Source organism: Poromitra crassiceps, assembly GCF_964638095.1.
Source record: "Poromitra crassiceps genome assembly, chromosome: 12".
Classification (NCBI taxonomy): Eukaryota; Metazoa; Chordata; class Actinopteri; order Beryciformes; family Melamphaidae; genus Poromitra; species Poromitra crassiceps.
In genome coordinates, this window is record NC_139632.1 from 18,076,107 (window position 1) to 18,092,238 (window position 16,132).

The following is a 16,132-nucleotide window of genomic DNA, read 5'->3' on the forward strand; positions in this document are numbered from 1 at the left end:
TTATTTAATTATTATGCAACATTTTGAGAAGGAGCGCTTTGGACTGTTTGTTTGAGGTGCTCTTTAGATAGAGGCAGGGACTCACCTATGGATGTGCTCTGTACTCAAGGGGCGTGCTCTGTACTGGCCCCGGCTGGAGCTGGTTGATATTGTTTAAAGGAGCAATGCTTTAAAATAAAATTATGGTCTATAAGAAAACTTTCTAGCTACTAGAGTTCTTAATGAAATTATATCTAATGGTATCATCATGCCTTCAATTTAACAAAATGATGCCTTTGATGGCATACACTGTCTAGGCTGTCACAAATGTCATTTATATGTGAAACCGTCTATTACCATAGGACAATATGGACAAATTCATTTTCCGAACTACAATAAACCCTTTGTTACAATGTTTTCCTTTATTTTCCTTTTTATGTATACAAGATTCAAAAGCCAGACATTGGAAAAGGTATAATTCTGTTATTAAAAATGGCACATTTATTGCTACATTACTGTTATATACAGGACAGTTCTCAACTACTTTATATATATATTTATATATATAAACAAAATAACAAAAAGGAGACTGGGATTGGAGGTACTCAGAGGAACTGTGTCCTCACTCCAAGATGTCAGGCTGTGTAGCTGTGAATGTAGCTACTTCTTTAAACACTCAATAATCAAATCCTCCCCCCTTTTGAGTTCAACAAAGATACCGGTATGACAAAAATGGGTGAAAGCAAGTTTTTATTGCTTTCTTATACCAAAACAAATCAAGTTCAAGCCCATCAACTGAAAACTTTCATATTAATATTATAATTAGCTGTTAACATTGTATGCTCCTGCAGTTGTTGAGGTTGCTTTTCTTCAGTTTTCAAACAGAATGTGTCAAGACTGAGTCATACCCTCCAAGTCCCCCCCCACCCCCCAAACAAATAACTGAGTATATAGCTTGTAGGCTACAGGTTGTTGTCATTGTGGGATGTTCAAAGAATACTAAATGACATCAAACCAGATGTCAAATTCCCCCAGGAACACATCTGCAATATTTAGAACACATATTGATCTTGTAATAGAAAACTTCAAAAACAACTTTTTGAAAGAAGTGTACAGAACCTCTCACAAAAAGTCACTGTCAGCGCCACCAAAGAGCTGGCATTCAGAAGAGTGAAAGGGCAGCGGTGTAAAGGAAATTGTCAATGAAGACTAAATATAGTGAAAGTCACTGCAGCAGAGGACTCGCACTCTGTCACACAGAAACTTCACTTGCTGCAAGTTATTAAAAGAAGCTCCAGTTACTATGGAAAATCAAAGCTGAAGCCACACATACACGGACATGTGCATCAAAAAGCAGACAATGAGAGTCTCTGGAACCCCGTAGTGTTGAGTGATTTAGCAATATGGGGCAGATAGAAAGATGGAAACTCATGACCTGAACCCATGACCTTAACTAAAACAGCAGGTTGGACAATAGTCATAATCCAGTTGAATAATTAGAAGAAAGGAATAAAAACTAAACAAGATCTACATATCATTTATTTATTTAACTAGATACATTGAAAAAAATTCTCTTTATACCATTTTAAACTTCTTCCAGAAAATTGAAAAAGCAATAGGAGAGGGAAGGGTGGGGGAATGAACAGGTACCTCTTTAATCTCCGCGATAAATGAAATGATATGGTTTACAAAATAAAACTGTCTTAAATGAAAATACAAGTTCAGGCACTGATAAGGTATCACTCTCCCATCATGACATCTTAAGTCTTGAGAATGAAAAGGCCACACTATTGATTTGTATAGGTCTTTTTCTTCATCTCTTTTTCATGAAATTAAACTCAGATCTTTCAATACCAAGATCACGGGACACACAAAATGCTCTACCTCCCATCTGTGATTACATGTTGGTAAAGACCATTCACAACATGAGACGATATGGGAATAACATCACAATAACACTGTTTTGTTCTCCATATGATCTTTTATCTTACACTCAAATACCGACGTCTGCCTCCAAAATAAATGTGCAGGATACTATAGTGAGCTGCACACCGAGAACCACTTGGTAGAGTGCAGACATTTAAAAAAATGCTGAAATGAAAACGATGATACTGGACTGACAAAAACCCAGGAATATAAATTTGAAAATGAAGGCGATCCACATTTGTATGGTAGCTACATTCAAAAAACCAGTTGCATAATAATTACTGTTAGGAGAGACAAAAAAATCCCTTCTCACATGTTGCCTCATGGTGCCTCACCGCTATAGAGTAAGAACACTTCAACAGGACTGTGGCACACACTCCATCCACATCCACACAAAAATTCATCTGGGTAACTGACAATACACCTTTCTAATCCCATGAACAAAAACTATTTTTTAGGCCATTGTGTCACCTTTTAGACGACCAACTTGGGGAATAATGGATATACCAAAGGCTTACAAACGTTTTCATTTATCCCAAGTTGATCCTTTCCCTCCGCCATCCTGGCTGAGCTAAGTACAGTTCAATTTTGAATTAATCTTTGAACAATTTCATTTAAATGTCAAATATCCCCTTATTCAGCTGATCTACAATACACTCTAAACTTCAAACTAATATTGCCATTTGTTATTTAGAAATCTACAATGTATAGACTAACAAAAAATATATATTCTTATATATATATTTAATTTTGCAAAATGAAACAATATCAGAGTAATGTATGGATGAAGTGAATTTACACATCACACTCTTGTCTCAGTAAGAAAACATAACTTACTCAGGAGGAAGGTGAGGGGCTGAGTAATTCAGTGGGAATGCTCGTTTAGGAAAAGAAAGCCTCTGTTATGCAAAGACTCGTCTGCTACTACAGCGGGTTGAGAAGATTCCCTCCGTCAATGGAACCTAGATCATTTTTAGTCTGTTTAGAACATCAATTAAGGGGCAAAAACTTGAGCTGTTTGTCTGCTGGCATCATCAAAAAACCATTTCAAGTAATCAACAGCAACAGTGCTGATCACTTAGCAAGCGTGTCTCAAATGGCTTTTATACAAGACTTCGAAATGCACTGCAGGTTGACACTCATACCTTTCAGCCTAATATATATATACAACTGTGCTTTGTTTCGTCTACCTATGCTTTAGTAAATAAAGCAGTACAAAAACCTGAACCTATGACAAGGGAGTACTGGAGTTAACACTAGAATGTGCGGTCAATAAACAGGAAGGTTTCGTAGTTGACCGATTCTACCACTTTGGATAAATCCTAACTTTCAAGGAAGGAGTCTCCCCTTCCAACTCTCCAGATGCCTTGCGGGGTGAGACAGGCCATCAGTCAGACAGTCTGTAGGTCAGAGTTCCTGTAATTCATGTAAGCTGCGCTTGAATTGTCAAAACTTTGACCTTTTCCCTTTGACTTTTCTACTGGCTTTCCCCAAACATTTGCCAAACAAGATGAAGGGAAAGGCGTCAGAATTTTAGACAATTCAACTTCAGCTATGGGCTTGGTTACATAACATATGTAAGACTGTACCATCACGCTGGGAATGACATACTACATTAAAAATCATTGCTCATACACATAAGCAATCCCTCACAATAAATGTTCCTCATATGTAAAGCAATTTGCTTAAATGTCTCATAGAAAACATGTAACAATTAGGCACAAATCCTTGATTAAATTTGTTGGTTGTCAGGTCTCCTTTCTTTCACCAGAGCACCTCTCGGCAGTGTGTAAAGTCCCAAATCGTGGCAGGACAAAAGTACTCCGGTGTTCCATCGTCTTATGGAAGCCAAAAAAGAAAAGAAAAAAAAAATCTTACATGTATAAAAACAAAGCAAAACTAAAAGTTCTTCACATTTGAGCTGGTAGTCATGGTCGGGAGTGCGACAAACAGGCTGTGTCAGTTTTGGCAGTATGCATGTGTGTACAAGAGTGTGTGAATGTGCATCTTGAAATTGAAACGGACAATACACAGACACGACCATATCTACACACACACACTGAGAAGAATGGGTGGAAGAATCTGTTAAGGCCACATCCTCTGAGAGCCAAGGAAATCCCACCAGATCTGTAAAAATGAAGGGACCACAAATATCGTGACAGTGTTCTATTATGAATACCAACATCAAGCAAAAATATTGATGATAATATTTATCCCATTGACTCCTACAAACCAGTCTAGTCCTTAAAAAACAAAAAAGTGAATAAAAACCTGTAACATGTTTTAGGTAACAGGGCTGCGCAATATTGACAAAATCAAATATCACAATGTTTTACACCGAACACCTCAATATCAATAATGTAAAGATATTTTGAGGGTATTGGCCGAGTATAGAGACACTGCAAAACGCGTCATCATTCAGAAGCCACGCCCAAGACGGGGGAAAATACAAGGAAGCACTGCCTGGCGACTGCAGCTAGCAAAACAAACCGCAGCTAACTGGGGCGAACGGAGGAACTCTCATCAGATATAAATAGTTTTGCGGGGTTTAACAGGGATTTGGATTTTCTTTTTAGATAATGTCAAAAGATTATTTCACACTTCCTCCAACGGAGAGGGAAAGGTACATCGAGAAAATGAACTCAGTTGGCCTGGAGCAGTGTCCCTTTTCATTGCCCAAACAACGCTGGATAAACGATCCCACACAGTAGCCTGAAGTGAAATACTATGACATGAGCTTTTAGGCATGTTTAAATTAATGAAAATAACGCTGGTGTAACATCAGACAGATAGCATCAGACGCGCTAGCGTTCTCCTATGTCACGTAGTTGCACACAAAGATAATATATATGGAAGATGAACACTCCAACTTACTTCCTTGACAGCTAAATCCACATTTTCTTCTCGCGAATGCTCAATGGCTTCCTTGTTTTGCTCGGGAGTACAAAAAAACTTTAATTGGCGATTTTTTACATTTGTTGTCTGCGCAGCCCACCACACAACAGCTTTTAGCTATGTTTAATTCAAGGAAAATGACGCTGGTGAATGGGACTGAATGGAGCGGTTTCCCCCGTGATGGGCGTGGCCTATTTCATGCAGTGTCTCTATGGGTGCTTTTGTAACCTATTTACACACAATACATTTTTGAAAAGTAATGTGGATATGATGAGACAGGTAAAGACAAGCATTAGTCTCAACAGCCTAATGAGTTCCGAAAATGTTAACACTTCACTGTAACGCAGCCTTTAAGACCAGGTAGCATTTCAGTTATTTTGCATTATCACATGAACCAAAATCCCAGACGACATCTAATCACATTGATATTATATGATCACCCAGCCCTTGGTTACATCCTAAAGGCTGTTACACACCAAGAGCGATGCGAATATACAGCACGAAATTGCGATGTGAATTTTGACCCACCTGTCAATCACAGCAACAGATGTGTACACATCGAACGCGAATTTCAGAAAAATCGACCTTGGTCCGAAAACACAGCAATAAAGCTCAGCGAAACTTTGCTGTTGGTATGCACGGCTGCATTGACTGATAGAGGTTCGAAAAATATTGACGTGCAAATTAATCGCACGGAAAAAACGCTCTTGGTGTGTAAGGACCTTTAATCATCAGTAAATCAGGTGAACTGCAGGGCCTACCTGGCATTACATGTGGCTAACTGGGTTGTGGCCATCTCCCCCCAGACTAGGATGGCCTCCTGAGAGCTGCATGGGTGCGTCTCCAACCACCCCAGACACCTTCTCCTCCTCGCGACGTTTTAGACACGCTGCCTTGGGGTTCAGGTTACGCTCTGACAGCACAAGAGAAACAGGCCTTATAGCAAACAATGTATTTAATGGAGGGAAACAAAACCAAGAATCTCTGCCCTTCTTATATTATCCAACTGAACCTGTATGGTTAAACCACTCTGAAGAAGACTCTGTGCTGAACTCCTCTCCTCGGGCAGACGCTTCAGAGCTCTGCACACCAAAACCAATAGACGCAAAAACAGTTTCTACGCACAGGCCATTACATTACTCTGTTGGAACACCTTAAAACCACTTAAACCAGCCACTCACTTAATTTATGTTCATTGTTCACTGTGTTCACTGTCAACTCAGGCCTCGTTCACATTGAACGGCATACCGTACCGTGTACCGTGTAATATCTGCATAATCCTTGTCTACTAAACTTGTTGTTTAGTGCTGCACATTTTACTGCACATTTATTGTACATTCCCTTATATATTCATATTTAAAAATGCAATATCTGTATAAACCTTGTTCACAAACCTGTAATGTAGCGTTGTTGCACACTTACCGTACACTTTGACTGTACACTCCCTAATATATTCATATTTAAAAATAACCACTTTACTACATTGTATATAGCAGTCAATATTTTTTTTTTGCTCATGTCCAACAAAGTATTCTTGCCTTGATCGCCTTGACTATGTGTAACCTTCTTTCTCCTTTTTTTCTCTATATGTGTGTACTTGTGTACTCTGTGTGTACTTGAGAGCAAAGCTAATCTGAGCCCAATTCCTTGTATGTGTTTGCATACTTGGCCAATAAAGCTGATTCTGAAACACGTAAGAATTTTCTATTGTGATGTAAACCAAATAAACAAGACAGTGAAATGTGAGTATTTTGTCCTTGACTTTGAAATTTGAGATGTGCTACCCTTTCATCTTTTTATTTTAACCCATTGATACCTGATGCAGCATTTGTGTGTGTATCCCTTTAAGACCGCGAACCGCGTCACGCCGTTCGCGGTCTTAAAGGGATACACACACAATTGAGGGATATACACGCAAATGAGGGATATACACGCAAATGCTGCATCAGGTATCAATGGGTTAACTAAGAATCATTTCTGTAAACCTTGCATCAAGCCGTCAATGTCATCCTCAACTTAGAACAAGATAGTCCAAAACCTGCTGCTCGGGGACTGACCTCTGACTTGTTGTTCTAAGTTGAGGATGACATTGACGGCCTGGTGCAAGATGAGAAGTTTGGTCTGAGGTTTGTCGTTGCTGAGGTGCAGCTGGCACATCCTCCCAAGTTCCTTAAAGGCCTCGTTGATGTCCCGTACTCTCAGACGCTCGCGGGCGTTGTTGGCCACTCGCCGTTCCTTCTCGCGCTCCATCTTCACCTCAGGGGGAAGGTCCTCATCATCCTCATCCTCCTCGTCCAGACTGAAGGAGAACAAAGAGGGAAAAGGTTGATGCCATATGTAGGAAGAGATTTCAAAACCCACTTTCCCCATTCCAAATGAAACTTTGCAGGTATAAAGGCCACGCATCCATGGCCACCAATATAGAGAATCATGCTGTGGGTGCCACGCATCCATGGCCAACAATATACAGAATCCCTTGGAATGTAGTAATAAAACATAACTAAAATCAGCACTAAACACATGTTCTTGATTTGGCAGCTCACTGGCAATCAGCGCTGCATTTTCCACAACATAATAGGTGTGCATTTTAACTAATTTCAGTATGCCGATTAGTTATTTTTGCCCTTTTAGTGCCATTTAGCCGAATAATGCCATTTTAGCCGTATATCGTGGTTGTGTAGACAGATATGTTAACTATAGCTTGCATGCCCATAGGTGAACAGAGTATTGGATGGATGTACTAAGAAATGAGAACAGAGTACGCACATACTTTGTTGTGAATGTGAATAGTGGAAGAAAAGACATCCTCTAAGACGGCACATCTCCCATTTAAAGTAATCATAAAAAACTTCAAGACGTTTATCCGACAGAAGTTGGAAATGTTTACTTTTATTATACTTGTTGTGTAGCTTGCCAGTGTGTGCATGGTTTACTGCTGTGCTTAATGTGATACAACATATGTCTGCAAATAGCGAAAGTCAATGACTGATGATCACGTTGAAACGTGATGATGATCACGATGATTTCAGGCACCAGCTCCACTAACATGTGCTTTGACTGAAGGCTACAAGGCACAAGAAATGGTTTGTCTTTGGGAGACTTACTCATCTTTCTCGGCTGCAAGGCCGGAGAGGATCTGGAGGGCCAACGCCTCCTTTCTGAAAACATGTAATGAGGGGAACAGCGTTAAATACCTAACATAGCCTGGGCCACCAGTGGGACATACAATATGGTGTCGATAACAGAAACATACCTAACATAGCCTGGGCCACCAGGGCGACATACAATATGGAGTCAATAACAGAAACATACACTAACTACATCTCTTCTAAACATCACTTGTCTAACGGGCCACATTTGAAACCTTGCTGAAACCTCCAAAACAAAGTGGCTTCGCCTATATTCTCATACCCAGAAAATGGTGACATAATACAGGACATTTTCCACCTCTGAGGGATAAAATTGTCTGCACTTAAATACAACTGCATTTCAATCATTTAAACACATTTCAGGTTTAACACTAATCCAGAGTAAGAAGAATGGGGGATGGAGTAGGAGCCATGCTACCGTGCTCGAATGCGTGCTTGCTTGGTCTCCTTGGACTCATCGTCAGACTTGTCTGGAATGGAGGAGTTGTCGTCGTCCTCCTTGCCTTCTCTTTTGATGTCTGAGCTGCTGGACGAGTGTGTGGAACGGGCGACACCACCTGGGAGATCTGGGGACACACACACACAGATGGAAGGACTCAACTGAGGAACTGAAACCCTTCCATTTCAGCTGACAAGTGAGTAAAGTAGAGTAAAATCAATAAACAGGATCTATGCATTTTATTTTCTGCCACAAATATTTTTTTTAAGTTTTCATTTCAAGGGAAAAAATGTTGTTCCCAAACTAAAAAGGTCTGCGTCTTTGCTGTCCTGGCAAACCAGACGTTGGAACAATCTCCCCCCTCCCACTAGATCTGTTGAATGTTTTAATCAACATTTAAAACCACACTTTTTGATCAGTGAAAGAAATTCAAAGAGGTAGAGTGAAACACATGCAGAATGAGCATGTAAACTGACAGATGAATTAGCTAACAAAAGAGAGCAGATAGTGGTGTGACAGTGACTTACTGGTGAAACCCTCTGGTTGGCCAGCTGACTGTGTGGGCGCTGAGGCATGGTGACCGTGCAGCAGAGTGCTGCTGGGAGGAAGGCCTGTGGGCTCCTCATGGTGGTTCCCTCCCTGTTGAAGGTAAAGAGATCATGATCTCAATCTACACAATCTACACAACTGTACCATCAGAAAACACACACTGCAGGGTTTCCCCACAGGAAATGTGGTAGAATAACATGCAAAGAAAAGGTCATGCGTTGCAATGTACTGACTAGTCATACTCATATCAGCTTGCGCGTTTGCTAATGAAGGCTACCTTGTAGTTAGATAAAGAGAAAAGGCCAATGCAAAATCGCTGGCTTACAATGGGATGAAATAAATCATTTCAGGTACTGTATTTGTCATACTTGCTAACACAGCCCATAATCAAGGTTTTTTAGGCAGGACTTTTTGGCCAGCAGATGGCACAGTTGGACATTGTGTTCCACAGTGTGGTTGTGAAATTTATTTTGTCGGAAGTGAAAATGAATGGGACTTTTTGGATCATTTTTGCCAACTGTTCTTTTTTAAGTGAAATAATGCATATAATGCAATAAAGTAGAAATTACATAAAGACAAAAAAATTACATATTCTAACATACTTACTAAAAATGTAACTGGCATGAAATGTTGAAATGCTAAGCTATGCATGGCTAGCGATTTTTTTACTTTTTAATTTTGGCTTCAAAATCCACCAGAATCATCTCAACCAAGAAAAAGCACAATAGCTGAATTATTGAAAGCAAAAAATAATCAAGATTAGTGTTGGATGTAGTAGTTAGCAACTAACCAAAAACACGGACAAGTGAGTCACTCAGGGGATTTTGGTTCAGTTTTGTTGTGAGATGTTTCATGAAAGAACGTCAAAAGTCCAAATTTCTGTCAAACAAATCCAAACAGAACGTGAGCAGAATTGGTGACTAACCATAGCAGGGTGTCTGTTGCTGAGGGCCAGACTAGCATTGGAGAAAGCTGGAGAGAGGGCCCCCAGGCCGTTGTGTACCGAGGACAGCAGGCTGTGCATGTCGGAGTGGGCGCCCCCCAAGCCTGGGCCCTGGCCCACAGCATGGCTGCGCAGTACATGAATGGCCTCCTCCAAACGGTCCTCCATTTTATTCTGCTAAATATTATAAAAGAAATATGTATGATGACCAAAATCACAAGTACTGTAACAGACAATACCTATTTGAGAAATGGAAGAATATTAAAGCCCAAGCACACTGAACTGCACTGGACGGATGAAGGGAACTTATTTACATAATTAAGACCAATAGTCGAACAGCTATTTCGTAAAATAGTTCATTATAGACAAACTTAAAATTAACCATAATCTTTCTATAAAATATAAAGGCACTAAAATAAATGTTGAATGAAAATCAGAGCTATGTCTGAACGTACCAGTGTGTGTGGTTGCCCTTCGTAGTTGGGTGTGGTTGGTCTTTGCCACTGAGACTGAGCTCCTGCAGAGAGAATAGATTATTAAGAACTATACAGAGGTATTTCACTGCTTCAACAGCAGGTGGCGCTGCAGAGTTGTTTCTATGCTGCAGCCCACATGCTAAGAGCCATTTTCCTCCAAACAATTTCCACTGCTTCATTTTCATATGCAAACACCAAGGCAGTAATCAAACTAAACAAGTTTAGTTAAACTGGTATGATAGATTCTGTTGCTGAAATTGTAATTCTAACCAAATTAGAGTTTGCATGAATTAAACCCAGGAATGAAATGGGGGGTAAACCCACCTACACTCAGTTTAACAAGTACACAGTATGACTTTAAACAGACTGATTTCTTGGACCTTACTATAATGAAACACAATGATGGACATCTTCATACTACTGTGTTTCACAAGCCAACTGACAGGAATACATTGCTTCAGGCAGATAGCTTTCACCCCCCTACACATAAGAAGAACATCCTGTATGGACAATTTCAGTGTCTAAGAAGGAGCTGCAATCAAGAGCCAGATTTTGAAGCCAAGGCAGAAATACAAACACGGTTTCTAAATAGAGGCTACAGAACTAACACCATCAATGAGGCCTATACTAAAGCTAAGACACTGAGAAGACAAGATCTCCTGCAACAGAAACAAAAGGAACCAGAACAACAAAAGTTATACTTGGTGACACAATATGACACTAGAGCAAATACAATAAAGCGAATCATCAACAAGAACTGGGAAATCATAGAAAGTGATCCACTTCTTGGAGATGTATTTCCATCTGCACCAGCTGTCAGCTTCAGAAGAGCGCCCACCTACTATTGGAGACAAATTGGTCCATAGCCATCTACCGGGAGACAAAAAGGGCACTTCGCTCGATCGCAGACCACAAGGCTCTTTCAAGTGTGGTAGATGCACTCAAATAAAACCTATACTATAAAAGGTTTCATTAACTGCAATACAACTCATGTAGTGTATAATTTACAATGTCCATGTGGCTACTTCTATGTGGGAAGAACAAAAAGAAAACTAAAGAGAATCTCTGAGCACAAATATGCCATACGTACAGGAAACGAAGACTATACCCTATAGCCAAGCATGATAAACACCACCATGGATGTAACCCAGACTCACTCAAAGCAATAGGTATAGATACTATAGAAATGTCTAAAAGGGAAGGAGATAAACTAAAGAAAGTGTTAGCAAGAGAAACATTTTGGATCTTCAAGTTATGGGCATTACGAGTCCAAGCCTGAATGAAGAGCTGGACTATGTCTCATATCTGTAAATATGATGTGATGTAATCCCTTACACTCCTTAGTAATATCTCTCCTCATTACAGGTAACCCACTTCGGTGGAGTGTTGGAACCTGATGAATCATCTATTTGTACCATCATATATTATATTTTTCTATCTAATTATTTTTCTATATGACTGTTTGTATACATTTATGATGTATTTGATGCATTTACTAACCTTGATTGATGTCTAGTTCATATTCTTCTCACATGTAGCACCTGTGTCAATTAACCAGTAAGTGCTCCTCTGATTGGCTGCAACAGACACCAGCCTTGATATATTTGTGAGTTGTCACTTGTTTTTATATGCCCCGAAGAAGACTAAGTTGAAACGCGTAGGCGTTAAGTCCATTTATTAAAGGCTTTTTTAACTTTTGCAAAGCAGTGTGCCTTGGTATTTTTTAGTTATGACTTATTGATCATCAAGTCTAACCTTGCCTTTTTTTTAATCTCATGTTGTCCTTTGACCCAAAGAGCACCTGTATTTGATACTTTCTGATACATTTGTGAAGTAGTAGCACTCCTTGGCTACTGGTACCTTGGGGTACCTGCTCTCACACAGTTTAACAACTTCAGAAAACAAAAATGAATGGTTTCTGAATATCAAATTAATTTTGTGTATATTGTTTGTGTTTACTTTATGATGATCACTGACTGGAGGTCATTGTTTACCCACCACCCATCACTGATTATAAACCCTATATTTTGTAACTTTCTGTATATTAGAGGAGGGAATCCTCACATTGTTGGTATGTGAGAATTCTGCACAGCATCATCATTGTACCTGCAATACCCTGAGGAGACCCAGGAGTGGACGGAGCTGAGGAGAAGTTGTTACTGTTGTGGTCCGAGGGGTAGATCTGAAATAGTCAAACACAACACCTCAATGTAATGAGCAGCAAGGCATAGACTAGGCCTAGGGCAGTGGTTGGTTAACAGTTTTTACATAATACACATTAACCCTGAGGAGTAAGCTTGGGCCGGTTGCGTGTGTGTGTCCGTTTAGAAACAGTAGCCTTATGTTGTTCTTTACCCTTTCTGATGCTATTGTATGTTTAAATCAGCAAATTGTATTTTATGGGGGGGGGGGGGGGGGGGTTTGTTGGTATCCGCAATGGAAGTGGTCCGTGGGAAATTTGGTTCCTAAACAATGCATTTCAATGCTATTTGCTATTCTGTGAAGCTGGTAGATTTTAACTAGAAAAAGGAGAACTCACCGAAGCCAGAGCCTTCCCGATCTCATCTCCTGAACTGCCAGCCGTGGTGCCTCGGTTGGCTGTGGAGACACAAATAATAATATGTCACAATGGGCCACATGTCTTGTTTGTTCTTAGATACAAAAATCTAAGGAACGACCATGGAAGCTAAATCAACACACCGATTTGCAATCAGCGAAACGTGCGACTGAGACTCTTGTCTGGTTTTGTGTGATGAGGTCACTTAAAAACTCCTTACCCATGATGCCGTCCCCGTTGATGGCGGATGTGTGGTTGTAGTTAGTGGGGGCAGAATGGAAGCCGTTGACCTCGCTGCCATGCAGAGGATAGTTCTGTGGGGACAGAGGCAGGGGGTGACGCTTCTGGAGAGGGGATACAAGCAGTTTCATTAGGCACACACCCCTCAATAAAAACAAAAACAAACAGTGTGACAAATGGATTCATTTCTAAAGGTGATGGTCAAATTACTCAAACTCTGAATAAAGCTGTCAACAATTTGGGCGTTACAGATATGTGGTATGATATCTGTGGTTATTTTACACAAAAGGGGCTGACATCTTTGTCAAGCAGATACTAGAATTAAGAAGTTTTGATCTTAGTTTCACCATATGCAACATTAGAACACTACATCTAAGAGTGAGAGAGAGCAGCGAGAAAGAAAAAGAGGAAGAGAGAGCGAGATAGAAAAGAAAGAGCAAAGTCTAAGATTAGACTGTGGCTGTGACGACTCACCATCCTGTCTTGTGGGTTGATGGCAGAGAAGGTGCCAGGCTGTCCAATGTGAGGCGAGTTACCCAGCATGGCAGAGTAGCCAGAAGACGTCCAGGGGTCCTCTGCAAGTGGAGATACATTTGTGCATATGAGTTCACAAAAGCAAGTCAAAACAAATTCAGACAACAGGCACATGTAAAAGGTTAATGTCAAAATTGTACTATAATGTGTTATAATGTGAAAGTAGTGCTGGGTCATGGGTCACGATTAACATTTTCATATCAGGCAATGTCTCATGTAACTTGTGCACCAACTACACCAAGTCAATTTCCTTGTATGTGCAAACATAATATGGCCAAATAAAAGAATTCTGATTCTGGTGTAAATTTTTAATCCAGATATACTGTATGCACAATCACAATTTGTTAAGTTTTAGTTTTCTCTTTGTATATGGTGTATTGTTTATATACATACGGTAAATAAAATGTTATATAATTATTATTTTTTTCTGTCAGTTTAAAGGGTAAATTTCCAGGGATTCTATGGATAGTGAAAAAGTGACAGATACCAGGGCAGACACAAAACCACTCAAAAATTTCCTGCTTGGCGATGAAAAAGGTGACTGTCACCTAAAGGTGACTTCACATCATGGAATTTCGCTCCAGTCAACAATTCTTTATTACCAGAATAAAACAAAAATAACAATAATAATAATTAATAAATAATAAAATAATAATAAAAATAAAGAGGCAACAAGCAGGAGTGTAATCGTTTTTCAGTCATATTTTTCAACACTATAACCATTTTTAATTAAGAATAACAAAATAAAGCAATGAAAATGTATTGAAAATAATTGGAATAATATTTTACATATGAGAGGAACTTTGCTATGGTCATTATCGGTTATCAAGCTGCTTATAATTCAAAATCAAGAACAATTTTAATCAAGATAATTGATATTGTTTTATTGCCAGTACTATGCGAGAGGTTACCTTGCATGTAAAAAGAGCCAGGGTAGACGGCTCCAGGCTTAGCACCAGGATATCCTCCATTGTCTCTGGCATACTCATCACCAGATGTGGAAGCATACACCTAAACACACACACACAGGCAGAGAGCAGTTATCCCCATGCTTTCTACAATGACTACACATATTTTATGTTTCTGAATTAAAGTAGCATAGCATTTACCCTATACATATAACCCTGAGCATCAATACAATGAAACGTGTCAGTAGTGAGGGGTATTGCTCCACCCTATCCTGCATGCTCTCCAAAGCCATTTAATTACAGTAGCTCCAAGTGGCCACAAGATGGCAAGAGGGAGTCTGCTGGGGAGGGAGGCAGGCAGGGCCAGCTCCTTGCCTGTGGAGGAGAGCACAGCGGCCATGGCATGCTGGGCACAGCGACGGCTTGAATCCCAGTGCACAGTGAGCGCTTCCTCTCGCTCCCAGGAGCCCAGTGACATCGCACTGACTGCCTGGCCTGCAGCCCCTCCCTATAGACAGTGTCAGCTCGCCTTCGCACACATACCATGCATTCAGTGAGCCAACACTCACCATTGCCAATAGCATTAAACAAGCGCTATCGCATTTTATCCGACATGAATGGCGATTTGGATTATGGTGGGCAAGTTACGGAAAAACATGCAAAGGACAGCTGTAATGAAATTGGACATTTTATATGAGTCCCGCAAGGGGTTCAATAATCCTTCCCAGGTATTGCTAACAAAAATGGACGCCGGCGGGCCTGAAGTAACATTCCCCCCTCCTATGTGCGCCGCAGCCATAGATTGAAGGCGGACATGAGAAGCCCTCAGTTTCCCCGGCACCATCCTCTCAACCAGCGCTCACTCTAGCTCACATGTGCCAGAGAGGGGGAGAGAAAGAGAAGAGAGGCAGAAAGAGAGAGAGGAAGAGAGGGAGAAAGAGAGAGGCAGAAAGAGAGAGAGAGGAAGAGAGGGAGAATGGAGGCTATGCTGCAAAGAATGCTAATCCAGAAAAGGGATTTTTTTCTGTAATTTGATTTAACAGGGAGAAGTGGAAAGGGAATGGAGAGATGCACTTCTAATTACAGAGCCATCTGCCTGTTCCTGGACCACATCCAACTCCACAGGCAGCTGGGCTGAGGAGAGGGAGAGAAGAGAGGGAGAGAGATGGGGGCTGGGATCCAGTCAGTGAGTGTGAGAGAGTGAGAGAGAGAGAGAGAGAGAGAGGGGGGGGGGGGGGTTGCAGTGGGTAGGGGGGTGGTAAAGGGGCAAGGGTGGGGGGGTGTTGGGGGGGGGGGGTGGTGGATGAAGGCCCTGATGATTTATGAAATGGTTAGAGAGATAAGGGGTGGTGAGGGGGGGGGGGGCAGAAGAAGGTAATCTAAATGACTTAAACAAAGCTTGATATGGCCAGGGGAGTGTGAAGGAAGCAGGGGATTTAAAATGATCACGGTTAATTCAGGGGAAAACATGACGGAGATGGCTTCATTTAACAATAGGCTTTGAGTTGTTCTTTCACGCCGGGAACAATGTCGAGCG

The 16,132-nt window shown here is 40.7% G+C and overlaps 1 protein-coding gene across 3 annotated transcripts in view; it reads right to left on the reverse strand.

Moving 5' to 3' along the window:
* Positions 1-414: 414 nt before the first annotated feature.
* The window catches only part of tcf3b (transcription factor 3b), a 38,118-nt gene continuing 22,400 nt past the window's right edge, over positions 415-16,132 (reverse strand). For 2 of the 3 annotated variants that reach the window (XM_083648197.1, XM_083648195.1), the window contains 13 exons: positions 14,599-14,698; positions 13,628-13,728; positions 13,134-13,257; positions 12,896-12,954; positions 12,463-12,538; positions 10,336-10,397; positions 9,863-10,057; positions 8,916-9,027; positions 8,368-8,515; positions 7,905-7,958; positions 6,858-7,099; positions 5,562-5,713; positions 415-4,032 (listed from right to left, as the gene is read on the reverse strand). In XM_083648197.1, coding sequence (XP_083504323.1) covers positions 5,568-5,713; positions 6,858-7,099; positions 7,905-7,958; positions 8,368-8,515; positions 8,916-9,027; positions 9,863-10,057; positions 10,336-10,397; positions 12,463-12,538; positions 12,896-12,954; positions 13,134-13,257; positions 13,628-13,728; positions 14,599-14,698 — 1,419 coding nt within the window. In that variant the 3' untranslated portion in view covers positions 415-4,032; positions 5,562-5,567. The remainder of the gene's footprint in view (positions 4,033-5,561; positions 5,714-6,857; positions 7,100-7,904; positions 7,959-8,367; positions 8,516-8,915; positions 9,028-9,862; positions 10,058-10,335; positions 10,398-12,462; positions 12,539-12,895; positions 12,955-13,133; positions 13,258-13,627; positions 13,729-14,598; positions 14,699-16,132) is intronic. The other variant, XM_083648196.1, reaches the window with a different exon arrangement.